General features: G+C 48.9%; 4 protein-coding genes and 3 non-coding genes across 7 annotated transcripts; 6 read left to right on the top strand and 1 right to left on the bottom strand.

Annotated features, from left to right (window-relative positions):
- The first annotated feature begins 344 nt into the window (after nt 1-344).
- map3k14a (mitogen-activated protein kinase kinase kinase 14a) lies at nt 345-15800 on the top strand. Its single transcript, XM_028986294.1, has 16 exons — nt 345-504; nt 6475-6743; nt 6857-6914; nt 7235-7439; nt 7524-7826; nt 10804-10935; nt 11816-11948; nt 12098-12226; nt 12885-12989; nt 13085-13242; nt 13950-14100; nt 14479-14739; nt 14854-14963; nt 15044-15182; nt 15315-15415; nt 15507-15800. Exons 2-16 carry the CDS (start codon nt 6482-6484, stop codon nt 15669-15671), a joined length of 2412 nt encoding a protein of 803 aa, XP_028842127.1. The 5' UTR covers nt 345-504; nt 6475-6481; the 3' UTR covers nt 15672-15800.
- A 567-nt stretch (nt 15801-16367) lies between these two features.
- Nucleotides 16368-21320, bottom strand: LOC114794048 (apoptosis regulator BAX-like). Its single transcript, XM_028986327.1, has 6 exons — nt 21097-21320; nt 19919-19964; nt 18471-18632; nt 17737-17872; nt 17554-17658; nt 16368-17288 (listed from the first exon to the last, which is right to left on the bottom strand). Exons 1-6 carry the CDS (start codon nt 21167-21169, stop codon nt 17190-17192), a joined length of 621 nt encoding a protein of 206 aa, XP_028842160.1. The 5' UTR covers nt 21170-21320; the 3' UTR covers nt 16368-17189.
- An 868-nt stretch (nt 21321-22188) lies between these two features.
- On the top strand, nt 22189-24110 carry rps11 (ribosomal protein S11). The gene is made up of 5 exons (XM_028986334.1): nt 22189-22253; nt 22874-23011; nt 23199-23274; nt 23524-23653; nt 23923-24110. The coding sequence occupies exons 1-5, from the start codon at nt 22239-22241 to the stop codon at nt 24044-24046; spliced, it is 483 nt and encodes a 160-aa protein (XP_028842167.1). The 5' UTR covers nt 22189-22238; the 3' UTR covers nt 24047-24110.
- Nucleotides 23049-23131, top strand: LOC114795029 (small nucleolar RNA SNORD35). The gene has a single exon (XR_003750434.1). It is a non-coding gene; the product is annotated as a small nucleolar RNA SNORD35 (small nucleolar RNA).
- Nucleotides 23331-23416, top strand: LOC114795027 (small nucleolar RNA SNORD35). Its single transcript, XR_003750432.1, has one exon. It is a non-coding gene; the product is annotated as a small nucleolar RNA SNORD35 (small nucleolar RNA).
- LOC114795028 (small nucleolar RNA SNORD35) lies at nt 23724-23806 on the top strand. The gene has a single exon (XR_003750433.1). It is a non-coding gene; the product is annotated as a small nucleolar RNA SNORD35 (small nucleolar RNA).
- A 509-nt stretch (nt 24111-24619) lies between the features above and the next one.
- On the top strand, nt 24620-27377 carry LOC114794036 (piggyBac transposable element-derived protein 4-like). The gene is made up of 2 exons (XM_028986300.1): nt 24620-24925; nt 25408-27377. Exon 2 carries the CDS (start codon nt 25496-25498, stop codon nt 27119-27121), a length of 1626 nt encoding a protein of 541 aa, XP_028842133.1. The 5' UTR covers nt 24620-24925; nt 25408-25495; the 3' UTR covers nt 27122-27377.
- Nucleotides 27378-27820: the final 443 nt, after the last annotated feature.

The raw sequence follows: 27820 nt of genomic DNA, 5'->3' as shown, positions 1-27820 counted from the left end.
CCGACATGCACAAATATATTTGTACAATATATGCATGTTTTATAACACACTCATCTTATCTTGTGACCATGTAAATTTCCCACTTGTGGAACTAGTAAAGGGTTATTTTATATTTTCTTATGTTCCTCTTGATAAGGCGTAAGTGTTTCTTCTAGTCTTTTTTTTTTAATGCACACATCTCATATTACAATTATTACAATTATATTGTGTAGTACTGTTCCTCTTGGTGACAACATTTCCTGCGACAGAAAATTTGACCTTGATACAAACGTATCGATATGAGCAGACGCAATTCGTTTCTTTGTGAAATTTAAATGAAGATTGAGGCTTTTGAAGCGCGTCTGCTTTCGTTTTCCATCTCCACGCCTTCCCCTCTTCTCTTTCACCTCTTCCACACCCCCATCTGCTCTTCTCCACTTCCTACTCGAGACATTTTGAGAGTCCGGCGCCGTCCTGCACCGTAGCCGCCGCCGGCAAGCCGCGTCCTGCCCACACGCCCGTCCCGTAAGTACCCGCTCGGCGCCGGAGGGCGGCGGTTCTCCCGGCACGTCGGTTCCGCGCGGTCCCCGTCGCCCCCGGTCCGCCGCGGCGCGGCGGCTGGAGGTCCGAAATGGCGGAGAGGAGGAAGTGCGACAGTAGAAACGGCGCGACGCGCTTCTTCCTCCCCGGTTCTCCTGAGCGGGCCGGTAAAACCTTTCATAAAGTCGGCTGGAAAAGACCAATGTGTGCCGCGTACTTCATTTACTGTCCGTAATTGGGTTTGAATCCCCCAATTCCACTTATTCTTTACTAATTCCTAATTTTGTCGCCATACTTAGTCATACAGATACAGCTACGTACAGATTATAGATACGTCAGAGGGTGTTTATTATTACGGAAAAACATGATCAATATTGGTGTTCCTGATGCACGTTTTTTACTTTCCTCTAATGCACCAAAGCTAGAAATGGATTTTAATATTTCCTGTTATTATCTGCTCTAATCTACAGTGTTGATTGTAAACAATACTCTTTAAAAAGATTAAAAGGAGATTCTCTCACTGGCTGGGGCGGCATCTAATAATCCGCTCACAAAGTAAAACACCACGCTGAAGTATTGTAAATTCCACCTTAAAAGCCGCTCAGCCGGCTGCAGTTCCACCTTAAAAGCCGCTCAGCAGGCTGCAGTTCCACCTTAAAAGCCGCTCATCAGGCTGCAGTTCCACCTTAAAAGTCGCTCAGCAGGCTGCAGTTCCACCTTAAAAGCCGCTCAGCAGGCTGCAGTTCCACCTTAAAAGTCGCTCAGCAGGCTGCAGTTCCACCTTAAAAGCCGCTCAGCAGGCTGCAGTTCCACCTTAAAAGCCGCTCAGCGGGCTGCAGTTCCACCTTAAAAGCCGCTCATCAGGCTGCAGTTCCACCTTAAAAGCCGCTCATCAGGCTGCAGTTCCACCTTAAAAGCCGCTCATCAGGCTGCAGTTCCACCTTAAAAGCCGCTCATCAGGCTGCAGTTCCACCTTAAAAGCCGCTCAGCGGGCTGCAGTTCCACCTTAAGTGCCTCTCAGCAGGCTGCAGTACTCGCATCGCGCCTGTAGGGGGTTCAGCGAGGCTTACAGCCAGGAAATCTGTTTCAGAAATAAAGAACGTTTTAAGTCGGTGCGTGGTGATCATCTCTGTGCCCACTCAACATCCTGAACTATTAGAAACGGTGTCATGTGTCACCTGTCTGGCCCAACACTGTTTTCACTGAACATTTCACATGGGAACTGCGTATTGGATTGACGAACGGCATTCTTTTACAAAAGAAACCACAGTTTAAAAGCTCTGGGCCGCTGAAAACGCACTTGTTAAGGGTAAAATAGGATGTGTAGAAATAGTATCAATGAATACCTTTCTGGCCCAAAAAGGCTAGGACACCCCTGCTTGCAAGACACAGTTATGTTATGTTGCGTATCATGAGCACAGATTATAGTAACGTAATGTACAACGTCCAAACTTTTGACTAATAGGATGTCAGCTTTAACTGACTAGATTTATTAAATTCTTTTTAGTGAAAAACATCATTAAGTTAATGATGACTGCAGCAGAGAGTCCATGAACAGTGAATTACAATAATGGCGATTATAAATGCATTTTTACAATGATGGAATATTTAGTGTGCTCAGTGTGATGTGTGTCAGCTGTGCATAGGTCAGAGGTCAGGAGCCTAATGACCTGTGGGTGGAAACTCCTCCCTGGATGAATAAATAAAGCGTCTTTGTGCATTTGTTTGTGCGATGAAGAAATGCTCTTCGTTGTTCAGAAACAAAGGTTTTATCCCTATGATGTGACACAACCGGTGCCGGTAGGAGGTATACAAAAAGATAATAAAACTAATTCGAGTGGAAGAGAGGAAAGGCCTTTTCTAATGAGGGTGGATTCTAATAGAACTCTGCACGTGAAATTGGGTGTGGCCCCCAGCTTGAGCAGTCAATATGCGAAGGATTTGTGATAGAACAAACAAGTTAATTTAGACCAATGGTGGAATGCCAGTGTTGGACATCTTTATATTCTACATTTGAAGTGCGCATACATTCTACAATGAAAACAATTTGGAAGCCGTCTTTCCTTAAAGTCAGTCGCATCGTTCGGGAAATTTGGGAAATCGCAGGACAGCGTCCGGATTCATGTCTTCGACAGAGACCGCAGGCCTGGAGAGTCCGGAGGAGCATGGAACTCTGGGAAGACTTAGTCAGGCGTCAGGTATTCCGCTCATCTGAGTGGGCGCACATGAGTCACTGTCCTGTGTGTGTGTGTGTGTGTGTTTGTATGCATGCATGTGTGTGTGTGTGTGTGTGTGTGTGTGTGTGTGTGCCTTTGCCTTTTGTGTGCTGTTAACCGGGCTGGCTGGCATTTTTCTGGTGGGTTGCGTCTCCTTTGTTTTGTCTGAATGCCCTGGCTCTCGAATTGGAAAGCATCTGGCATGTTGTCCGCCCACTCACGTTTTTAATGTCCCCGCTAAGTTGAGTGTCTCTCATGGTGGCTCGGGTCGGTTGAAAATGACACACACCAGCACATGACGTCCAGTGAAAGATGAAGGACGTTCTGGTGGATATCAAGAATGCAAAAAAAAATTATAATTTTTTTTTTTTTTTCTGAGAAAAACCGCCTCAGTGTCTGACTAATACCTACTGAAAAGAAAAAGTGGGTGCAGCAGCAGGTCGCATAAGGCCACAAAGGAGGAAGTGCTAAAGAGGAACTGGATTTCCTTAAAGGGGACGGATTTGCCAAGAGGCCGTGAATCATGAGAATCATTTTGGATTAGCATTCGCTTCGGAAGAGGAAGTTTTGAATGTTATCCATGGTTCGATCAGTGCCAGAAACTGGAATAATTCTAGTTATCGAGCGGTCTGCAGCAGGACCATGCCTGCTTCGGTATTGCCGTAGATACCTGTTTGTTTTGAGTGGCGTGACCTGCGGAAACGCTGTCAAAATGAAAGCTGCGGTTCAACAGAATTGAAGTTGTCGTTGAGTTGGCAGATCTTTCTATTTCCTGTAACCTTGTTGCATGACCACCAACAGCCGTCTAGCAACTACCAAAAATCAGGGGGGGAAAAGGCATTAACATCACCATTAACCCCTAAAAATTAATCAGAAATCAGAAACACAAAAAGACTTTTCCCCATAATTCCGGTGCATATTCCTTCACTGTAAGTGAAGGTGAAGCGATTGTCATTGTGAAACACTGAAAACGACAGGCGTGTGTGGGGACGGTGCTTTGCTCAGTGGCCCCTTGGCAGATCGGGATTCAAACCGGCAACCTTCTGATTACAGGGCCACTTCCACTACCTTTCCACAGTACTTTGCATGTTCGGAAATGATCAAAATTCATTTATTACATCTTTTTGTCAGGTATTTCTTTGTTCCAAGACCACACATGTGTTTAAGCTTCCATCAAAGACAAGCAAATACTACAATTTTAAACTTGTGATTAATCATGATCAATTGCAATATATTATTGCGATTTGATTTCCTGTGGATTATTTTAATTGATTCACATCACTATTATTCATATTACTCAGGTAGAAATAAAAAGTGGTGAACCAAATAGTTCTTTAAGTTGCAAAAGTGCATTCAGTATGTTTTATTTATATAGAAGTAGATATTTACTGCAGCCAGTGCTGCAGATGTTTTGTATTGTTGAATGTTTGCATTTTGTTGAAAATGAATTATAAGTCATAGTATGACACTATAGTACGATATTTCCAAAATTGGTCAAATCTCTAATAGATTTACTGTTACCACCTTCTGGTCTCTTGCAGCTATTATTAGAGGACACATACATCAGAATCCATTGTACATGGTTAATTTTGATAAAACAATGAGTCTCTGTGTAGATCAATGATAAATACAAAATTTTACCATAGTAGTTAACATATACATCGAAAAGTGTTTTTTTTTTCTCATTAAGTATTTAAAAAGCTCTTTTAGATTAATGCTTATGAGTAATTTTTTTTTTTTTTATTTACTTGAATGCTACCGAAAGCAGTTGGTTTATTCACGTGACGGCAATGCTAAAATTATTAGGTGACGGATTTCTTCAATTTTGTAAAGTTGAGACGGCGTTTTCTTTTTTTCAGTGTACCATGTAATTGAACCCAAACCCTAAAAGGCTTAAGCTTGTGTCATTATGTACTGTGCACGGATGGGCTGCTAGAAGTTGTTAAATGGAGACTTTGTGACAGTCATTATGTGACCTGGAATTCGGAGCGTTACCGGAGCTGACCCCGAGTGAAGACCACACCTTCTGTGCCGTTCGGCCTTCGTTGTTAACCACGAGTCCGGTAACCAGGTCGACCCGGAAGATCAGAGGGTGCCGCGTAGATCTGACCTCTGAAAGCCTGGCCCCTGTATCTGGCTGAATGCTAATATCCTGCTTACAACCAGCGTGCAGACAGTCCCGCGGGAGGATCCCCCCCTTTATCCCCGAATGAAAGGGGTGTAGTAGCCTAGTGGGTAACACACTCGCCTATGAGCCAGAAGACCCAGGTTCAAATCCCACTTACTACCATTGTGTCCCTGAGCAAGACCCTTAAATTGCTCCGGGGGGGGGGGGGGCTGTCCCTGTTACTACTGATTGTATGTCGCTCTGATAAATGCTGTAAATGTAAATGTTAAATATGCACAGAGTCAGCGTGACCTTTTCCCTGGGTGATCAGGAGCGGGGTTCCATTTATGAATCCGTGTCCTGAGTAGAGGGATTTGGACCGAGAGCCTGTCTGAGCTGGGTGGGGGAGCCGGGCGAGGAGAAGTGGAGAGCGTTTCCCGTAAATCGCCCTCAGCCAATCACGAGCCGCCCCGGTCGCCCCGCCCCCTCTCCACTGGCCAGGATCCAACAGGAAGAGCAGAGAGCGCTGCGATAGGAGGATCCCCCCCTTTACCCCCGAATGAACGGGGTTTACGAACGTCGGAAATAAACGGAGGACTCCGCTCTGGGTTTAGCTGGTACGTCGCTTCTCTCTTTCTCTCATCTGTTTTTCCATCGCTTCATGGTGTAAGCAGCTGCACAGGAGCTCCTCCTGTGCGAGTGGATGTGTTTTCGTGGCATAACAGTGCATTCATTTATCTTAAAAAAAAAAAAAAAAAAAAGTTCAGGAAGTCTCGTTCCCACATGGCTTTCCGTAAAAATAAATAAACATTTACATTTTACGGCATTTATCAGACGCCCTTATCCAGAGCGACTTACAATCAGTAGTTACAGGGACCGTCTCCATGGAGCAACTTAGGGTTAAGTGTCTTGCTCAGGGACACAATGGTAGTAAGCGGGGTCTTCTGGTTCATAGGTGTGTTCCTACCAGCCCAAATAAATCTCAGCAGAGATCGACACCCGTCAGACCTTCTGCTGGCCCTTGTTGCGTGGATGAATGATGTCAGCGCACCTGAGCGCCGGCGGGGATGCTGCGGGGATGATGTAACTTGCCTGCAACGCGTCTCCGCCGATAACCACGTCCCGGGTTCCGTTCTAGCCGAGCAGGAGTTAATGATCAGTTCCACGTGACATGATGGGTTTTCGTCAGCTGACATCTAGTCTGACCCGTTCTTCTAGATGAAAATGTTTTCTACTTGTGTACAACATGAGAGCTCAAAGCACCCTTTATTTCACCTGATACGTTTTCTGCCAGGAAGTCATCAGTCAGTCATTTCACCCGTAAAAAATGATGTTCTCTTGAATTCTTTACTTCTCCTTATTATATTATATTACTGTTTCTCTAAATATGGCGTCCTTTCAAACTGGCAACCCATATATCAGCAACCTTCATTTCCATTTATTTAATTATATATTTTTTTTTATTCGTATATTTGCTGTCATTTTACATTTCCGGTCTAAACACAATAGATCTTAAATTATCTTCTATTCGAGTCAATACAGTTTTTATAAATACGTCATTCTACCATGGACTTATGACAATGTATTTTTGGTATACCTGAACTCTGACCTCTGACCTCCCCTCCCTGGCAGGCTGAGCATGGCCGTGATGCCCCAACTCCTGAGCTCGACACTTCCGTTCTCCGGTTGCCCCATCAAGGACCTGAAGGGGGTGGACATCCACATCCCCAGCGCAAAGAAAGACCCCGGCCCGTGTGGGGAAGACGGCGTGGTGAAGGAGGGCGGAGACAAAACCAAGCCCAGCCTCCAGTTCCTCATCCACAAGGTCTTCACCCAGGGCACAGCAGAACCCGTGGGCTCAAAGGAGCAGACTACCTCGCTGTACATCTCACAGGCGGAATGTGAGTAAGGTTGATGGAGGTCATCTGGTCGTACCCACCCACGCTTCACTCCGGATAAGTAGACAACAGACATAGTAAATCGAGATGCTCAGTCTGGTGCTTTCTTTCTGCAGGCGAAGCTCCGGACTCCCAGGTTTTAACCCCTTCCGGCTCAGAGCACTCCTACGCCAGGTACTTCATAGACCTGTCTTTGTACATCATATACTATTGCACCTCTGAAAAGGTCTTTGGCCCAATGACAGTATGGCTGAAGGTTGCACTTCATTTTGAATCTAATAATTCTGGATCTAATTCATGGACTCCGGCGGAGCTTCGTTGTGTTTTGCTCATCATTAAACATCTCAGATTTTCTTCAGCCATAACCGTCAATAGTTATTTCACTTTAAATATGAAGGTTTCCCTTTTTTTTAAATGATTACATTCCACCAGCAAAGTTCTGTAGTTCTCTCACCGCCAGTTGTCAGTTTCAACAACGTTCACTTCTAATACAGGGACAACAGCAGAATTGGGGGCGTGTCTTATAGCCACGCCCACTCAGACTCGGCCACGAGTGCGGCAGAATCGCCCACCCCTTCCAGCAGCAGGAAAAAGCGGCGGAAACGGACCCGGAGGTGCGGGTCGAGGTTGGGCGGGCCGGAGGACGGCCTGCTCACCAGCATCCCGGAGCAGGAGAGTGGCGATCTCTCCTACACACAGGTCAGACAGCGGCCCCCCGGACACTTTCCACACGCAACACGCCTCAACCGCGCCAATCTGACCGCCGACTGGTCCTCTCGGCAGGTCAGGGGGCCGGACTTCGGCAGCGCGGACAGTTCCTTGGCGCAGGACACGGGCGGCCTTCACTTCCAGCACTGGCCCCGCAGCTACCTGAGCTACTCCCAGGACCAGGAGGGCAGGAGCGACTCCAGCCTGAGCAGCGTGGGGGACTGCAGCTTGGCAGTGAAGGGTCTCCGGAACAGCGTGAGCCAGGGCGACCGCTGCTACGTCGGCGACTTGTGTAAGGAAATGGCGAGAGATGGCGTGGAGGAGGAGGGCGAGGAGGAGTGTGCGTCCGACGTCAACGAGGGCTTACTGCTCAACGAGGTGAGGCCTGCCTGAACTGTAGTCCACAAACAGATTAGATTAGATTAGATTAGATTCAACTTTATTGTCATTACACATGTACAAGTACAGGGCAACGAAATGTAGTTTAGGTCTAACCAGAAGTGCAATAAGCAGCAAGTGCAGGATACAGTTCAAATAAGTTAAGTTATATATATATACATAAAGTGATATGTGCTATACATAAGGTGATATGTGCAGTACAAAGTGATATGTGCAGTACAAAGTGATATGTGCAGTGCAGTGATTATCAAGAGTGAATGGGGGGGGCAGAGGAGTTCAGCAAGGAAACAGCTCTGGGAAAAAAGCTGTTCCTAAGTCTGCTGGTTCTTGTCCGTGGTAGCCTGAACCGTCTGCCTGAAGGCAGGAGAGAGAACAGTTCGTGGGCCGGGTGGGAGGAGTCCTTAAGAATACTGCGAGCTCGACGCAGACAGTGCTTCCTCTGGATTTCCTCAATGGATGGAAGTGGAGTCCCTGTGATGCGCTGGGCAGTTTTCACCACCCGCTGCATCGCCTTACGCTCAGCAACAGTGCAGCTTCCATACCACACTGTGAGACAGCTGGTAAGGATGCTCTCTATTGTAGAGCGGTAAAAGTTCAACAGGATGGTAGTGGGTAGCTGATTCTTTTTTAATGTTCTCAAGAAGAAGAGGCGCTGGTGAGCCTTCTTGACCAGGCTGGAGGTGTTAATGCTCCAGGACAGGTCCTCTGAGATGTGGGTCCCCAGGAACTTGAAGGATGTAACAGGCTGCACAGTCATCCCATTGATGTGGATGGGATCATGCGAGCCTCTTCTCTCCCTCCTGAAGTCCACAATGAGCTCCTTGGTCTTGGTGGTGTTTAAAAGAAGGTTATTTTCTGTGCACCAAGTGGCCAGATGCTGGACCTCCTCCCTGTAGGCAGTCTCATCGTTGTTGTCGATGAGACCTATCACCGTGGTGTCATCTGCAAACTTAATAACGGAGTTTGATCCATACATAGGTCGGCAGTCATGGGTGAAGAGGGAGTAGAGGAAGGGGCTCAGCACACAGCCCTGTGGTACACCAGTGTTGAGCGTGACAGTAGTGGAGCGGATGTGGCCTGACCTTACATGCTGTGGTCTGCTGGTCAGAAAGTCCATAATCCAGTTGCAAAGTGAGGTGTTGATGTCCAGGGCTCTAAGTTTAGAGATTAGCTTAGAGGGGATGACAGTGTTAAATGCTGAGCTGAAATCAACAAACAGCATCCGTGCGTATGTGTTTTGCTTGTCCAGGTGTGTGAGTACAGAGTGCAGCGCTATGGAGACTGCATCCTCTGTGCTCCTATTGCTACGGTACGCAAACTGGTGTGGGTCCAGAGTTCATGGGAGAAGGTCCCTCAGATGTGCCAGGACTAACCGCTCGAAGCACTTCATGATTATGGGTGTGAGTGCTACAGGGCGGTAGTCATTCAGGCATGTTGGGCTAGAATGTTTCGGCACTGGTACAATGGAGGTGGATTTGAGGCATGTTGGAACAGCTGCTTGGGCGAGAGACATGTTAAAAATGTCCGTGAATACGCCAGCGAGCTGCTCTGCACATGCTCTAAGTACGCGCCCCGGGATGCCGTCTGGTCCAGCAGCCCTGCGCGCGTTTATCCGACTCAGTGCAGTGCAAACATCTGAGGAGGTGAGTATGATGGGCGAGTGGTTGGTAGATGAGGGGATCTTGACAGCAGGTTGCTTGTTGTCTCTTTCAAAGCGAGCATAAAAGTCGTTGAGCTCATTCAGAAAGAGGACATCTGTGGTTGTGGGGGCTGAGTTGCTGGGTTTAGTAATGGCCTGTAATCTGTAATCTGTAGTCTGTAATGGCCTGAATGCCCTGCCACAAGCGTCGAGGATCAGCATTGGAGAAGTATTCCTCTAGCTTTAGTTTGTAGCAGTGCTTGGCCTTTTTGATGCCCCTCTTCAGGTTCGCCCTGGAAATGCTGTAGGCCTGTGCATCACCCGATCTGAAGGCATTGTTGCGTGCCTTCAGCAGGAGACGCACCTCCTTGTTCATCCAAGGCTTCTGATTAGGGTATGTGGTGATCTGTTTCTGAGTAGTAACCGTGTCTATGGTGGTGTTAATGTAGTTCAGAACAGAGGAGGTGTAGATGTCGATGTCCGTGTGAGAGCCACAGGTGGCCTGTGAAGCAAACATACTCCAGTCTGTGTGTTGGAACCTGTCCTGGAGTGTGATGTCAGCCCCCGCTGGCCACACTTTGATGGTCCTCACTGATGGCTTCACACGGTTGATGAGGGGGGAGTACTTGGGGGTGAGAAACAAAGAAAGGTGATCTGATTGTCCGATCTAACAATCTAACAAAGTGATTGTCATACACAGCAGCACAGCATACGGTGCACACAGTGAAAATTGTCCTCTGCATTTAACCCATCACCCTGAGTGAGCAGTGGGCAGCCATAACAGGCGCCCGGGGAGCAGTGTGTGGGGACGGTGCTTTGCTCAGTGGCACTTTTGCGGATCGGGATTCGAACCGGCAACCTTCTGGGGCTCAGTTTTCCCAGCGCTGTGTCAGATGCAGTTACGTTTCACTAGTTCACCAGTGACGTCGACTGACGTACATGGTCCTGTTTACGTGGACCATTAGGAGTGTAGAGATCCAAATGTCACACACACACACTGACACACACACACCTACCCACACAAAGCCGGTCCTGTAAATGTCATATGTAAAGAACTGTGGTAAGGCGAAGTCAGAAGGTACCAGAACGAGTTAATCGTGCAGAAGATAAAGATCAGTGCGTGCTGCACACAAGGGGAAAACACGCCGCACGCCAACAACTTCCTGTTTACTACTGTGGTCAGTTCCTGTGCAGGGAAGTGTCCTCAGAAGACCTGCGTCGGCCACAGTGTCCTCGCAGCGTTTCCAGTTGAGAGCGCGCACCTTCCCATAATGCACTGTGCTCAGCGGCCTCTTCTCTCCTCTCTCGCCGCCACAGCAACTGCAGCCAGTGGACTACGAGTACAGGGAGGGGCGGGACTACAGCACCCAGCCGCTGAAGAACGGCTCCTACGGCGACGTCTACCTGGTCAAGGACGCAAACACCGGCTTTGTGTGTGCGGCTAAAAAGGTAGAAGAAGCGACGGGCCTCGGCCTTTTATCCCCTTCTTGCTCGACGTGCCATTTTACATTCCCATTTACAGCAATTACCAGACGCCCTTATCCAGAGTGACTTACAGTCAGTAGTTACAGGGACAGTCCCCCCTGGAGACACTCAGGGTTAAGTGTCTTGCTCAGGGACACGATGGTAGTAGTGGGATTTGGGTCTTCTGGCTCATAGGCTACTACCACCACATTTTGATCAAATGGAGGCATGATGCCCCGCCCACTAGTACTCATTGATTGGCGGACTTCTGAAGGGTGAAGAAAAAAAAATCAAAATATTGGAAAACATGGGATCCATTTATGAATATAATCTAAAATACGGCGTCACTTGCATAGACTCTTAAGTGCTGATTTTATTTATTTTTTTTAATTACTAACAGTGACATGGGCCATTTTTGTATGTATTAATACATTTATTATTATTTAAATTTATTTTTTTGTGTTTGGTTAGGCATTATTATAAGCAGAAATTTGTACCTCCCTTTTGTGAATTTCTTCCTGACCTTTTGCAATGCCATATAAAAATCCCAAATAAGAATATTTTGATTTGGAACAAAAACAAAATAAATTGCAGCGCAATTTTCCGGGAGCTTTTTTAAATGATTATTTTCAGATCCAGTTTTGTGTACTGTTCACTTTGACTCCACTGCACATGTGCTGGGTATGCACAAGAACCAATCTCGATTTGCTCATCTTATCTTGTTTGGCACTCCTGCACACAGCTTGCAGCCGTCCTGACTCTGTTGTGTGTGTGTGTGTGTGTGTGTGTGTGTGTGTGTGTGTGTGTGTGTGTGTGTGTGTGTGTGTGTGTGTGTGTGTGTGTGTGTGAACCCCTCTGCTCTCAGATCCCCCTGTCCCGGTTCAGAAGTGACGAAGTCACCCTGTGGAACCGGCTGCACAATCTGCCCACTGTGATTCAGCTCTTCGGGGCTGTCAGAGAGAGAAACCTTGTCATCCTCTTCATGGACCTGAAGTCAGGTGTGAACATGGACATGTTCGTCCGGTTGCAATCGCTATGCAACACTTTATTAGAGACAGACAAGAGTATCCCTACTGGGTGGGGACTCTCTGTCAAGACCCCAGTGCTCCACCCAGCACTAAATTTTCTAGCTTTTCTCTACCTCCAGAGTCCGTGGGTCAGCTGCTGATGCGCCGTGGTCGCCTCCCAGAGGACCTTGCACTGCACTACGTCTTCCAGGTGTTGGGGGCACTAGACCATCTGCACAAAAAGCAGGTTTTGCACCTGGACATCAAAGGTGAGACATCAGTAGGCTAAATCCAAATCATCTACATCAAATGACCTCTACACCATTCTACATCTACACTCTGTGTTAGGGAATATCGTGTACACATCCCAGTCCCAGGTTCAAACCCCACTACCATTGTGTCCCTGAGCAAGACTCTTAACCCTGAGTGTCACCAGAGGGACTGTCCCCCTAAATCCTGACTGTAAGGCGCTCGGGATAAGGGTCTCTGATAAACGTCATTAATGTAAATGCCTTTTTGTGGGACATCAGCTGTTTTGTAGCCCCAGAATCTCAGAAACTGAACAACGAGGAACGTTTAAGTGCAAGTCTGCAGTGAATCGTTCCGAAGGTGCCGTTTTTGTTGAGCGAGCAGCGGCGATCGTGAAAAGTTAATCTGGCCGTAGCGTGCCAGGAGAATGTCGTGTTTACACTGCACTGGGTCTGGGGGTCATGGTGTGAAGCTGCCTCCTCACACACCGATATGTATGTGCAGCTGTCTGGGAAATTCCCAGTGGGGGAGGCCAGCAGGGGAGCAAGAGAACACGGCAGAGCTTTAAATCAAAGAAGCCCTCTGGGAAACCTCAGAAGAGGACATAACCGTTTGAAATAAACCTTTCCTAATGGCATGGTGTTGTGTGTGTGTGTGTGTGTGTGTGTGTGTTCACAGCGGACAATGTGTTGCTGTCTGAAGATGGCATGAACTCCTTCCTGTGTGATTTTGGCCATTCTGAGAAGCTAGATTCATCTGGAATGAGTCTCAATGATCAGCCAGGTAACCATGGATGCAGTATAGTAGTTCATGTAGGATGAGCTTGATATCTTCTCGCATTAATAACTATTCTTGTGTGTGTGTGTCTGTGTGTGCAGTTATTAAAGGCACTGTGACACACATGTCCCCGGAGGTGGCCCGAGGCCACCACCGTGGCACAAAGGCAGATGTCTGGAGCAGCAGCTGCATGCTCCTGCACATGCTCAGTGGCTGCCACCCCTGGACACGATCTTACTCCGGCCCGCTCTGCCTTAAGGTGAGGACAGAGCTGACACCTCCATGTCATCAGACCCCAGAGAGACAGGCTCTAGGGCTCGAAGGGCTGGGGGGGCTTTCGGGGGAACCCGATCTGCGACTGTTGTCGGTGCAGATGGGGAGGGGGGTTTCCAGACACCCTGCGCCCATGGGGTGACGTTACATACGATAACACCGCTGCTAAGGTCACGCATCCATCATTACACCAGTGGGAAGGTCTGCATGTGCTATTCTAGAGGAGGTTATTATTGGTCTAATAATTTATAAATTATAATTTATAATTAATTGCCATGGCCTTATACAGTGGTTCTCAAACTGTGGGTCAGCCGTGTGAGAATGAGAACTTCAATGAAGTTCAAGGATTAGGCGTAATCCATGAACAGGAAACTAACCCTATATGTACAGAACCGTCCGCTGGAAAGTGAAGTGAAAATGAAGTGATTGTCATCGTGAAACACTGCAGCACAGCACACGGTGAAATGTGTCCTCTGTATTTAACTGTCATCCTTGGTGAGCAGTGGGCAGCCATGACAGGTGCCCGGGGAGCAGTGTGTGGGGACGGTACCTTGATCAAGGGGACCTCACCCCGACACGGTGACTCCCAAACCGCCAACCTTCCGATTACAGGTCCTCGCTAGGCCACCACTGCCCCAGAGCCCAGCCCTATCCTGTCCCCCATCACTTCAAAGATTGTATCTGTGGTTGCAGATCGCCAATGAGCCTCCGCCCTTAAAGGAGATCCCGCCCGACTGCAGCCACCGAACTGCTGATGTCATGAGGGCGGGGCTGCAAAAGGACCCCGGCAAGCGTCCATCAGCCGTCGGACTGCAGAAGGAGGTGGAGAGGGCCTTGAAAGAAGGTGAGAGAAGGCCTAGTGTACACATAGGTCGGCTAGCGAACCTTATTAAAGTGAAGTCAATACACAGCAGCACAGCACATGGTGCACACAGTGAAATTTGTCCTCTGCATTTAACCCATCACCCTGAGTGAGCAGTGGGCAGCCATGACAGGCGCCCGGGGAGCAGTGTGTGGGGACGGTGACTTTGCTCAGTGGCACCTTGGCGGATCAGGATTCGCACCGGCAACCTTCTGATTACAGGGCCGCTTCCTTAAGCGCTACGCCACCACCGCCCCAAACTAGGCCACCATTGCCCCAGTGGTGTATATATTATTGTATATAATGTTGTCATCGCCTGTTATTAAGTATTAACGTGGCGTCCTTGTGTGTGTGATGCAGTCGGTGGCCTTCGCAGCTCAGTTAATGGACGTTACCAGGAGCCGCTGAAGAAGCTTCTTGTGTCAGACTCCCCCTCCTCCCCGCTTCACTCTACCCCTCCGGAGTCGCAGTGGATGTGCCCAGAGAAGGAGAGCGAGGGGGAGGACGAGGAGGACGTGGAGGTCTCGCTGTCTGACTCCCAAGCTCCGCCCACCCAGCAACACACACGCACTCCGGCGGGGGCCCCGCCGGCGAAGCAAGAGCTGGAGAAGCTGGAGAAAGGTGAGGTCTTCTCAGCCTCCGTGTTCTCAGTGGACAATGTGCACACCAAGTCGAATGGAAAACATTTAAGGACAATGATCTGTTGCTTATTATTTTGTGTGTGTTTTTTCACAGACTTAATCCTAATCAGCCTCTCCCAGCCACACTCGGCCGAGTTCCAAGAGCAGATGCTGTCCTGCCTGAGCAGCAACTGTCACTCTCCTGGGGAATTGTGGGAGAAAAAGGTGAGTGTCACAGTGCCTACCCCTAACACATAAGTTCATTTCGGAGGTGGCATCAGCGTAGTCATCTCCTGTCTCTCCAGGACTCGGGTCGAGGGTCGCTTGGTCCCGGCGATGACCACAGCTCAGGTGTGTTCTCCTTCAACAGCCAGTTAGACAGTCAGACCCTCAGCCTGGGCTGGCTCGGCCTTCCACACCTTCGCACTCCCTGCTGGTTTGATGGTGAGTGACTGACAAGCTGACCAATCTCAATCATGCCCTGAACATTACTATCCATAAAAATCCACTAATCCAACATGTTTAATCTAATGAGGACTGTTTGGTGTGTGTGTGTGTGTGTGTGTGTGTGTGTAGGGGTGGACGTGTACATCCAAGACTTCAATGGTCGCCGCCTGCAGATCCGTGAGAAACCGAGGGTGAATGTGGGTCACATTGCACGTGGCATCAGTGACCAGGTAGGATTAGGATACGGTAGCCTGTTGTGTGTGTCTGTGTGTGTGTGTGTGTGTGTGGAGGGTTTTCAATCTGCAGTGTGCGTTTTCCCAGATCTCGGAGCGTGCGTTCAGCCTGCAGTACGAAGACGGCCGGCTGGTGTCACATGCAGAGGAAGTGCAGACGTCCGGCCTCACCCTGCGCTGTGTCTCCGCCCCAGACTGCAGCCAGTCGTGGACCTGGAGAATCAGGAAGGGCGTCCTGGAGACTCGGAACTGAGAGACGAATGTCCATTTACCTGCTTATTTGGAAATAAATAACTATAGACAGGGCAGGTCCATACACAGAGGCATTTTGTATACATTTACATTTACAGCATTTATCAGACGCCCTTATCCAGAGTGACTTACAATCAGTAGTTACAGGGACAGTCCCCCCTGGAGACACTCAGGGTTAAGTGTCTTGCTCAGGGACACAATGGTAGTAAGTGGGATTTGAACCAGGGTCTTCTGGTTCATAGGTGAGTGTGTTACCCACTAGGCTACTACCACTCTTTGTATAGATTTGTCAAGAACTGCCATAGCTGTGCCTTTACTATGGGGTGGGGCGGGAAGACGGATGCTCTGGTCTGTAACATGAATGACGTTATTTTGTGACATGCAAGATGATAAAATAAAAATCTTTCTTATGAAATGTTGTGCCTTGATCCCGCATCTTCCCTCGTAACATCAGTGAAGCCTGGGTGAATGAGTTCAGAACCCCCCCTCCAAATATGGCGGTGGCACTAGCATGTAGAAAGAGGCCGAACACTTCCGTAAACTTTGACCATGTCCCGCCCCCGACGCACGCCAATTGGCCCGTGGCTTCAAAGCTGCGCAGTGCGGCTCAAGTTGAAGCTGTTGAAGTTAGAGCTGGCAGTCTGACGAGACGTGTAAAGACCAACAACGACTGCAGCGTCCAAATAACAACTACAACTTGAAAAATCTGTAAAAACATTTTATTACTCTTCATATTAATTATAATTCGTATTCCAAGATACAAAAACAAACAATGCAAGTCACTGCCATTGGAAAACCAGAAGTTGTAGTTCATACAACCTGTACAAAACGTACAAAATGCAGGGGGTAGAAAAAGAAGAAGAAAAAAAAAAAAAGAGAGGAGGCTTATCAAAGTGATTTCATAACCTTAAAAAAGGCAAAGGCACTGACAAAACAAACGAAAAAATGAGCGTGGAAACGAGCATAGTGGAATACGGGTCGCTTGGGAGTTTTGTGATTGTGGTTTCAGGAAGAAATACAGTACTTGGAACACCATGCCGTGCGAGGTAAACTTCAGCGTCTCCGCTCAGCGGGCCACACAGGCCGCCTCCACCTCTCCACGTACGCGAGAACGCGAGGCTTCGCCGCAGCAACGCGGCGCCGTCTGTGCCGTTGAGCTGGTTAAAAAGCGCGCCGCTCTGACACAGGAGTGAAAGATGGGAAAGTTCGGATCACAGGTTACCCCACACTTCCCACAAAAGAAATGCCTTTTCAGTCCTACATGAACAGAAACGCAGTGACAATTTGTTTGAAAATAAATAAATTAAAATTTCCTTAAGACCCACTCTTGTCTCCCCAGCAGCTGCGCTGTGAGGAGGAACTCATGGCCCTGTTGACTGAAAATGATGCTGGTGATGTCATCAGTCGGCCCCCCCCACACACAACCCCCTCTCCCCAGTCCAGAATTCATCAGTTCTCTCTGCGTCTTCAGTTCCTTCCCTTCCTCTCACGTCCCTCGATCCGCCTTTATCGTTCTCGTTCACATCTTGCGGATGACAATCACAGTGGTGAGGACCCCAGCGAGGAAGACGCCGACTGTCTGCCATGTCGGGGTGCCGAAATGGGACCAAATGCCCTCCTGAGAACAGAAAACACATCTCTCTTTAGGCCCAAGAAATGCATTTGCGGATTAAACTAAATCATTAAACAATCACCTGATTTCAAACTGAAAGTGAAATTCTAAATAATGTTTGCAAAAGGACAAAAAAAAAAAAAAAAAAAGTGGGACGTCAACCAATCATCATTCACTACTGAACACACACACACACTAATGTTGTACACAATGCATGATACTAATACGGTCTAGAGAACGTTTTGCCAATGGGACGCTAACAGAGCCTTACCCAGCCCCCCTGATCCCTGATCCAATTGATGACGTGATCGCGCAGGTAGTCCACCGTCCAGGAGATGATGGTTCTAATGATGTCGGGGATCTTGGTCACCAAGGCCTGAGGGAGGACGTAAGAGTGACAAGTGCCAAGAATAACGCGAAAGGCTGGTGTGACGGGCCAGCGGGGGACACTCACCTTGATGACCATTCGACAGGCAAAGTAAAAGAGCGCCACCACCCTGCCCCAGTTAAACTTCCCGTCCGAGAAGATCTCGCAAGCCACCCGCACGAAAGTGTCTTTAGTGGGCTGCAGAGAGGGGTCGTTAATCATACTGGGGAGACAGAGAGAGAGAGGGTTGGTTAGTTAAAATGAGGTACGCTTCACAGTCATTGGAATCTATTCTAAACAGCATCTTGAGAGGGAACTTATCGGGGGGCCGCACAATATTAGCACAAGCTAACAGAGCCTTAAGACTTATTTTATTTCCTTTTTCATTGGGGCAGTGGTGGCCTAGCATTTGAGGAAGCGGCCCTGTAATCTGAAGGTCACCGTCCCCACACACTGCTCCCCGGGCGCCTGTCATGGCTGCCCACTGCTCACAAAGGGTGATGGTTAAATACAGAGGACACATTTCATTGTGTCACCGTGTGCTGTGCTGCTGTGTATCACAATGACAATCACTTTCACTGTATTATTTGCCTTTTTTTTGGGTAGTGTTCTGACTAAAAATACTATTTATTTTTCTCCCCCCTGTAGTGTCGAGTACCATCGTATAGAGTTTGACGTTTCAGTATCGTGAGAAGCCGACAAGCGTTTTTTCAAGGGATACAATCTTGGAACCTCAAGGGGATCCCGGCAGGACGAAGGTGGTGCTTGGGGGTTTAGTTCCCGTGAAAAGATTTGGAAGGCTGAGGAGGAACCGCTCCTACCACTGCAGCTGCACGTTCCCATCAAGCTCGTCCCCGATCTGCTGCAGGCACTGGCCGAGCTTCTTGTGATGGGGGTCGCACAGCTCCCCCCCGCCCAGCTGGGTCCTCGTCAACACAACTTCACCGCCGTCCCCGTGGCGACGGACGCGTTCGTAGATGAAGCTGCGAGGGGAACAGAAACAGGGAGATGGAACGGTCATGAAGGTTCACAGGACACTGGCACACGGACCCTTCAGAAACCTTCTGGTTACCACTAATCACCCAAGCTCGCTTTAAGCAGAACAGCCTGAACAGTTCAACTCGGGGACTAACTTTATCACAAAAGTTAGGTGCACCGGATTTTTGACTGCATTGCATTTAGGAACGTTTATCCTATTTTAAATCGCTGTGCATATAGGCAATTTTTCCTTAAATGATTAACCAACAATCTGGTTAACATAAAAAGTTGTTTATTTGAAGCACAAATCTACAAGAAAAGTAACTTAATGAAAACGTGTTTGTGCTTAAAGTGCTTCACTGAGCTGAAATTAAAGATTCTAAGATAAATTAAATGGAAATAAAAATCTAAGTACATGTTTTAAGGCCTTGAACTTGATCTATCATTTTACTCAGGCCGGATGATGCGTTTCATAAAAAAATGGATGCTGAGGTGCTGAAACGGAGGCAAAGTCTGAGGTGTGAGGTGGGGGAAAAAAAAAAAAAAAAAAAAAAAAACAGGAAAAATTACGTTAAAAAGTGTATAAATGACTCATCACACACACAAAGCATGATGGCTGCCACAATAATGTTGGGTTGTACTTGTAATGTAATAAAACTTTTTGGGTTCGGGTCTAACGGGTCTTTTATAACTGATTAAAGCTCTAATCCGTAGCTACATCCACTCTGTCACTATCAAGCGTACAGGAATATCCGGACCGTTGCCGATCGGAAGCGGGTTCCGCCCTCCACGATCTCTGACTGGTTTAGATTATGATACGTTCCCAATATGTGTCTGTTGCGTGAACCACAGGCAGGTTTTTTTTTTTTTTTTTTTAAGTCACTCTATTGAGAACATCCCTGTTACCGGGGCGCCTTTTTAGATTAGATTAGATTCAACTTTATTTTCATTACACATGTACAAGTACAGGGCAACGAAATGTAGTTTAGGTCTAACCAGAAGTGCAATAAGCAGCAAGTGCAGGATACAGTTCAAATAAGTTTAATATATATACATAAGCAGAACTTATACTGCCCTGGTTTAAAAAAGAAAGTTGGTGGAAACTATTAGAAGGTTTACGACAAACTCGGGAGTTCACTGGTTTTTGGAATGCTCAGCCAAGATCTGACGGGACAGAAAGAAAACCTCAACTACGTCAAAGGAAGTCAGACAGGGTCTGAGCCGTCTTCGCAACCACAGAACCGAGAGAAGAAGTGAGAATTTACTTAAACAATGTGATCTAGTTACTCACTCTTTCAGCAGGGCAGTGCTGAGGTCCAGGAGATCTGCGCTGTTAACTGAGGAAATAAAACAGAACAACATCTCCATGAATATCCAACCGTGCATTGAACGGAACGCACAGAACAGTAAAGCGCCGGTTCTCTTCAGCAGCTCTGCGTTTACGGGAATAGCGTAGTTACAAAACTCTCGACGAGACCACAGACACAAACTACGACCCTGCAGAGCAGCCTGATCCATGGAGATCTAGTGTGGGTGTTGGTTCCCCGCCCTGCGGAGCACCCGGGTCATTCCTGGGAATGTCATGGGGATTTTCCCCATAAAACCGTTCCCGGCACCTAAAACGACGTAATTCACAGAGAGCGTGTGGATATGACAACAATCTTAATCGCGGAACCATTTAAATGACTTGACGTTGTAGTTAGAGAGCGCGGCATCACCCCAGACCGAGTTCGGAATGTGGGGGATATGCAGTGGGGCAAGAATGCCACGCCGATCACATCATGACCTGCTTTACGTCCAACTGAACAAGATCATGCCGCATCAACAGCTGCGGTGACACCGCACCCAGTAATATTACGACTAAAAAAAATAAATACATTGAGGCTGGCTTACTAAACATACACAACCCCAATCATTCAAGTTTCCAATATTTACATTCTAAAATTATATTTCAAGCTTAAACAACACAACGCAAATACACATGTGAGGTAACTTTAACAACTGCGTCCTGGTTTCTTAAACAGCCATAATAAACACGTCATGACGTCACGGCGTAATGATTAATTGCCCTTGTTTACTTATCTTATAACAAAAAAATAAATAAATAAATAAAGTCCTTTTGTGTTTATGTGTTGTTTAGCGACGTGCGACACGCCGGAGCGTCGCCTGGAGCTCGTCTGAATCAGCGCGTCACCTCGAGTCCCCTCGGCCGAGCCGGGCGAACCCGGAACCTCGCGTCCGGTCCAGCGGCTCCCCGCGTCCGCCGAGCCGGTTCGAGCGGGGATGTGTACGGGCATGTTGTTCATGCGGCTCCGCTGACCGACCGGCCCCGCCTGTCCGGTCCGGTCCGTCCACCTTCCCCCCCCCGGAGCAACAGAACCAGACCCGGGACGGCGGCGCTGCCGGGCGGCTCCGCGACAGCCCGCCGTCCGACGTTCAACGTTATCGCCGAAACGCCGCGCCACTTACCCGCATCGCCTCCTCCTGACGGCGCGGCCATCTTTCCGTGAAAACGCCGCCGCCCGCTTCCGCCTGTCGTCATTTGACAGAGGGCCGGAAAAGGCCGGAGCTGCGCGGGGTGGGGGAGCGGCCCGGCCGTCTACTCTGTGCTCTCTTTTTATGCTTTTTACGTCGGTCTCCCCTGACACCGTGTCACTGTGTCGAAATTACAGCCACCTTGATCCAGCGCCACAATGAGGTTTCCCCAGGACGCGCCGTTTCGGTGTCTGTGGCTTTAAATGCTAATGAGGAGCAGAGAGGCGGGACGAGGGGGGGAGCGGCCAATAGACGTTGAGCGGGCATTCGAGGAAACCACAACGTCTGGTGCAGACAGGAAGTCGTGTCGGAGTTTTTCCAGGAGAAATAAAATGAACCCACCGTTTCTACAGAGTCTCGCGTGACGTAACAAAAAAACAAACAAACATTTTTGCTCATTTTTACAGCCAATCACCGAGCAACTGCGATGCTTCGCACGTTTGGAAGCCATGACGGTCGGTGGAGATAACGTTTTAGGGGAGGGGCGGTAAATTCTCTGGGCAGACAAACGTTTCCCCTTATGACGTCATAAGGGGACAAGTTCCAGATCCGACCGTCTGAGCTGCCGCTCTCTGAACGATGAAGCAGAATGACCAAAGCACACTTTACACCTATCGCCATTTTTTGACAAGTTTATATAAAGCAGAATTTTATCGAAATCAAATTAAATTATTGCCATGTTCACTTTTTGATCATTATTATTTGTGTGCTTTTAAGTTTTAGATAGTCCCTTCCTGAACAATTTTAGAGTTACCGTCTGGAAGATGAAATACTGCTGCATACCGCTGTATATAAAGGCAATAATAATAACGACGGCAGCCAATGATAATAAGCATGAAAATATTGAATATATATATATATAGGGCATAAATATCACACACACACACACACACACACACACACATACATATATATATGTGTGTGCGCGCCAGTAGAAAAAGAAATTGAATTGCAGTTCGTTGCCGAGAAATCGAGAACTCTGGCGCGAGCTTGACGTGTTGACGTCATTTCCTGCGTCGTCCGTCTTACGCGCGCCACGCGCATGTGCAGTTCTCTTCACGACTCGGCTGGCAAAGATGTCGGACGCACAGGTATGGCCGCCTGACTAGCGTGGACCGCTGGTCCGGCCGTTAATCCGCTTTATACCACCTTTTAGTTCTGATAAAGGCCGAGGGATTAGTTCTCGCTCGTCGATTCTTCGACCCTCCGTGGCTTTTGTTTCGCTTTAATGTCGGCCTGGCCAGATATTTCCCCCACACCCAGCGGCCTGTTTCCTCCATGCGGTAGCAGCTGCTAGCGAGGCGGCGTCGCCGCCGCTTCCTAATGAAAGCGCTGCTGTCTGAACGATTCTATACGAACCAGAGTTTTAAGCTGGTTTTGTTTCAGCTCTCTGGATTCGGTGTAATGAACGTAAGCGAAGTGGTTCAGTGGGCAGCCATGGCACCACCGGCCCATATCTTAACACTGTGTAACGCAGAGTGCCGAACCGGCGTGTTGACTTACACTCTCGATTCTCTGGCGGTGTTTGTAAAGTGCATAACGCACCAGGTTCAAACCACACTTACTACCGTCGTGTCCCTGAGCAGGACACTTAACCCCGAGTGTCTCTAGGGGGGGACTGTCCCTGTAACTACTGGTTGTAAGTCGCTCTGTATAAGGGCGTCTGAGAAATGCTGTGAATGTAACAGTTTGCCTTGCTTCTCGCTGGCAGAACGAGAGGGCTTACCAGAAGCAGCCCACCATCTTCCAGAACAAGAAGCGTGTTCTCCTTGAAGGTAAAGAAGGTGGCAAAGAGAAGCTCCCCCGTTACCACAGGAATGTTGGATTGGGCTTCAAGACCCCCAGAGAGGTGAGAGCCCCCCGCCGGGAGCCGAACCTGTGACGTCTGCAAGTGATGTATTATCTCACGATGGTCTTCTGATTTGGAAGCTTTGAGGACACCGCCTAATGGCAACGCTGATGCGCGCGCGTGTCTTACACTAAATACACAAGGCGTTTGTCCCTTTTGACTCCCCCCCCCCCCTTCTTTTTTACAGGCTATTGAAGGCACTTACATTGACAAAAAATGCCCCTTCACTGGAAACGTGTCCATCCGTGGCCGCATTCTCTCCGGTACGTCTTTCTTTTTGTGTTTTTTTTTTTTTTTTTTTTTTTTTTTTTTTCTCCACTGGAAGTGATGTTTTTTCTCACGATGGTCTTCCAAGCCTCTCGAGGTTCTGACGACGACGCCTTATGGCAATGCTGATCCAGTCCTGAACGTTTTTATTCCCCCTGCTGCCCTACTCGACGTTCCGTTTTACGTAAAATCAACCGGCTAACTCACAAGTTGGATTTGCTGAGATGTTTTTATTCTTTATGTAGGTGTTGTAACCAAGATGAAGATGCAGCGGACCATAGTCATCAGACGGGACTACCTGCACTACATCCGCAAGTACAACCGTTTTGAGAAGAGGCACAAGAACATGTCTGTTCACCTGTCCCCGTGCTTCAGGCAAGTTGCACCTGTACAGGGCTGCTACTGCGGCGGCCTCGTCCTGCGCCACGTTTTTATTTGTCTCTGCTGCAAATGATTTCTTTTCTCACGATGGTCTTCCAAGCCTACGGTTTTGACGACACTGCCTAACGGCAACGCTGATGCAGCCGTGTCAGGTTCTAGTACTTCAGAGTTACAGAAGATGTTAAACTAACCGAACCCGCCAAGTTACTGCTGTGGGACCGCAGATAATAATTCTAAGCGTCATATATTTTGTCTTCCTTTAGGGACGTTACCGTGGGTGACATTGTCACTGTTGGTGAATGCCGGCCACTCAGCAAAACCGTGAGGTTCAACGTGCTGAAGGTCACCAAGGCCGCTGGGGCCAAGAAGCAGTTCCAGAAGTTTTAAGGAGGCCTGTGAACACGTTCATGTGGCTGTTTTGGGGATTTAAATAAACATCTGTTCTCAAGCATGGTTGTCTTGTGTGTGGTTATTATTTTTCCCTCCTCAATGCTTTTCTAAAGGTTTTTAAGACCCTGAGCAACAATTTTTTTTTTTTGAATATTCAGGACAAATCCTGGTGCCATGGGGATGAAATAAAGCTGCTCTGTGAGTGCTGTTATATTCATTATAACCGCGCTCAGGCTTGGCAGAAGCACTGATGAAAGCAAATACGTCACCTACATTCATGAAATAAGGCTCACTTCTGATTAAAGCCGGCAGCAGTTTGGGACATTTTGTTTAAATTTCAATAATGTGCTGCTTTTTGCTTGCTAGCATTAAGGTAAAGCAGCATTTAACTAACCGGACAGTTGTTAAAAGTGTGTAAACTTGGCCATCTTAGCTCTATAGTCCAGCACATGGAACCTGTTTTACGGGACACAAGAGCTGGCCTGTTCACATCATGGCCACCACCTGAGTTTCTGTCCTCTGGCCATTAGGATGCCGATCGAAGACCTGCCACCACATCTGAACGATTACTGCATTCAGTGCACCATCCATGCACAATGCACTTTTAAGAATACACATCCAACACCCTAGCCCTACTCTCCTTTTATTCTATTTTATTTAACTACGTGACTATTACTTAACTATGCACAGTCAAAACAGGGTGGACCGGGATGCATTTCACTGCATGTTGTGCTGCGATAACTGCACATGTGAGAGAGAAAAAACAAAACTTAAATCTTTCATCTACGAGGCGCGGGCTGCTAATGCGTTAGCCTGTTAGCCGCTACGTTCCAGTCCCCTTTAGCCGCCCGCACTGCAGCTATGCGGCGACTTCCGGTGAGTGCACACGGCCCCGGTCAATATTTAATTCATGCTCTCTCTCTCGCCCTCTCTTTTTTTTAATTTCCAGAACTACTACTCGTTACGAGAACCGAGCGGCGGGCCGCGGGCGGTAAAAACGGGCCGGTTAAAGGGCGACACGGCGCTACGGGGAAAGCTCGCTGTTTACGCGCCGCTTGCTCGCCCTGCTTTACGTGCTGTTTACGTAGCGCTTTTTCTCTTTTTTAAAAAAAAAAATAATAATAATTAAACTACGTAAAAGACGTCGCGACGACGCACGTTTATATGAAAAGCACGAGGTTTCCAGTGCTGCGTGAACTCCAGATGCACGCAAGCTGCGTGCACCCGAAATCGGGGTGCATTTGGGGTAGAAAGGTGGCAAACGAATAAAGTTTCTCTTTCTTGGAGTGCGTTGTTTAAGCTGCATGCAGACACCCCTTTACTCGACACGTTTCAAGTCCCCCCTGTTTCTGCCGCAGGTGCTGAAGACACACAGTACCGTGGATCCCCCCGAACCGGCGTCCTTCTGCCACCGCCGCGGCTCACTTTCGCCCAGTTCTGCCAGCCATGTCTGACCCCATGCCAGACAGCGGCAGCTACACCAATTTCCTGGAGGTCGACCTTGAGCTCTGCAAGTCCGACAGCAGCGAGAGCAGTGACACCGAGTCCGACCAGGACAGCTACAGGAGCAACGGCTCGTCGGTGGCCCTGCACAGTGAGCCTCCCGAGAAGAGGCCATGCGCCGGCCTGCCAGCGGCCTTCGGGACCTGGCAGCCCGGGCTGTTCGTCCCCGCGCCCTTCCATTTCGACGCGTCCGTCTCCGGCCTGAGCGGGGCCTTCTCCCTCCCCGGCGACCCCAGCGAGGCCGACTGCTTCAGGCTGTTCTTCGACCGCGGGTTCGTGAGCCTGATGACCCAGCATGTCAACGCGTTTGGGGACGAGCTGGACGGCAGCGGTTGGTTCAGTGCCACGGAGCCGGAGATGTACAGCCTCCTGGCCTGTCTGGTGCTCATGGGCCTGGTGAGGAAGGACAAGATTGTCGACTACTGGTCCACGGATCCGCTCCTGGAGACGCCCATTTTCAGCCAGGTGTTCACCGAAAGCCGCTTCCTGCTCCTGCTCAGGGCCCTTCACCTGTCCAGCTTGTCCAACAGCCAGGCGTCCGGGCCGACGACGGAGAAGCACGCCGCCATCTCCCACCTCCAGCAGCGCTTCGCCGAGCTGTTCCACCCGTCGCAGGAGCTGCGCATCTGCAAGTCCCTGACGCTGCACGAGGGCTCGCTCTGCCCGCAGCCGTCTCCGCCGGCCGAGCCCCAGCGCCTCGGCGTCCAGCTCATCACGCTGTCCGATGTGGCGACCGGATACGTGTTGAACTTCAGGACCCGTCTGTCCACCGCGCCATCGGACGAGTTCTCCATCTCGGTCACCATGGACCTGGTCCGGCCCTACCTGGGCAAGGGGCACGTCCTGTACTCCGACGACCAGCAGAACAGCCCCGGCCTCTTCCGTCTCCTGCACAGCATGAACATGGGCGCGTGCGGCCCCGTCCGGCCCGGCTGGATGCCAAACTTCCGGGCCAGCCTGGGCCGGCAGGAGGCCGACGTCCTTCACACGGACTCCCTGCTGGCGGTGAAGTGGCGAGGGGTGGAGGACGTGTTCCTCCTGTCCTCCATCCACGGCTCGGACGACTTCGGATCAGGCGGCAAGGAGCCCAAGTGCGTGACCGACTACAACGGCAAAATGTCCTCAGGGGAGCATCTGCAGCTGCAGATGGACTACGCCGACTTCGGCTGCACCCCGCTGAGATGGTACCACAAGGTGTTCCTCCACCTGCTGGGCATCACGGCGTACAACGCGTTCCTGGTCCACCAGAGCGTCTCGCAGAAGCGGCTCACCTTCCACACGTTCCAGCTGGACCTGGTGAGCAGTCTGCTGGAGCAGGCGTACCCGCACGCCGGCCTGCCCGGACTCTGCGGCTCAGAGGAGGACTGCCCGAGGCGGCTGACCGGCCGCCACTTCCCCCAGCCGGTGCCCAGGGCCAACGGCTACACCGTGTACTGGTGCCACGTGTGCAGGCACTCCGGCCGCAGGGCGCTGCAGTGGATGAAGACGCAGTTCATGTGCGCGGAATGCCAGGTGCCGCTTTGCGTGGCGCCGTGCTTCGAGGACTTTCACACGTTGCAGGACTACTGACGCAGTTGTGACAATCGGGAAAATTCTCACTAATCAGAGAGTCTTTTGGTAAAGTGTTCGGCTGGAGTTGATGGAATTGCCTTCATTTACAGACTGGAATGTGGGCGGGACTACCAGAGAATCCCACAGTATGATCAAACGGCTGTACGTTGCAGGACACTTCTCTCCAATATAATGATGACCGAAGACAAAAAGGGCACGTATAAGTGTTTTAACATCATTGTTCTATAATAAAACCAAATTTTCTCAGATCAAAGTGTCCACGCTACTCTGGTATTTAATATCATGTTTATCGATAACCTATAAGTGCGGTGGTTAGCAGTGTGGCCACACACTTCCGAGGTTTGTTCAAATCTCCGGTCCGTCCCGTGTTGACGGGGGTCCAAACCATGAACTGCTGCCTCTCCATAGATGTCAGTGAGTCCTCATCCAAATATTTTAATTGCAATTCATTTGGCAAATGGCAAAGCAATATTCAAATTGCATTTTGCAATTGGCAAGTCAATGTGCAACGTGCTGATGTAATCCTTAGTTCGTTTGAAAGTGTTTTGAAATAAAAAATTGAATAACAATTCAAAAATTACGTTTCTGAATTGAAAACTCATGGCAATATTGAATTGGCAATTGCATGCACTGATTGAATATTGCTTTGCCAATTGACAAATTAATTGCCATTACAATATTTGTGCTTAAAATCTT

The sequence above is a fragment of the Denticeps clupeoides genome, chromosome 7 (genome assembly GCF_900700375.1).
Source record: "Denticeps clupeoides chromosome 7, fDenClu1.1, whole genome shotgun sequence".
Classification (NCBI taxonomy): Eukaryota; Metazoa; Chordata; class Actinopteri; order Clupeiformes; family Denticipitidae; genus Denticeps; species Denticeps clupeoides.
Note: the sequence above shows the minus strand (reverse complement) of the source record. Positions and strands in the feature narration are given on the sequence as shown.

What these genes read in the sequence shown, in the direction of transcription:
- map3k14a (XM_028986294.1), top strand. Translation starts at nt 6,482, where the DNA reads ATGGCCGTGATGCCCCAACTCCTGAGCTCGACACTTCCGTTCTCCGGT. An exon ending in AGGGCTTACTGCTCAACGAG is followed by an intron (nt 7,827 to 10,803) that starts GTGAGGCCTGCC and finishes TCGCCGCCACAG; the next exon opens with CAACTGCAGCCAGTGGACTA. An exon ending in GAGTCTCAATGATCAGCCAG is followed by an intron (nt 12,990 to 13,084) that starts GTAACCATGGAT and finishes CTGTGTGTGCAG; the next exon opens with TTATTAAAGGCACTGTGACA.
- LOC114794048 (XM_028986327.1), bottom strand. Translation starts at nt 21,169, where the DNA reads ATGACGACAGGCGGAAGCGGGCGGCGGCGTTTTCACGGAAAGATGGCC. An exon ending in AGCACTGCCCTGCTGAAAGA is followed by an intron (nt 18,633 to 19,918) that starts GTGAGTAACTAG and finishes TTCCCCTCGCAG; the next exon opens with CTTCATCTACGAACGCGTCC. An exon ending in TCAGGGATCAGGGGGGCTGG is followed by an intron (nt 17,289 to 17,553) that starts GTAAGGCTCTGT and finishes TTCTGTTCTCAG; the next exon opens with GAGGGCATTTGGTCCCATTT.
- rps11 (XM_028986334.1), top strand. An exon ending in GCTTCAAGACCCCCAGAGAG is followed by an intron (nt 23,012 to 23,198) that starts GTGAGAGCCCCC and finishes TCTTTTTTACAG; the next exon opens with GCTATTGAAGGCACTTACAT. An exon ending in CCGTGGCCGCATTCTCTCCG is followed by an intron (nt 23,275 to 23,523) that starts GTACGTCTTTCT and finishes TTCTTTATGTAG; the next exon opens with GTGTTGTAACCAAGATGAAG.
- LOC114794036 (XM_028986300.1), top strand. Translation starts at nt 25,496, where the DNA reads ATGTCTGACCCCATGCCAGACAGCGGCAGCTACACCAATTTCCTGGAG.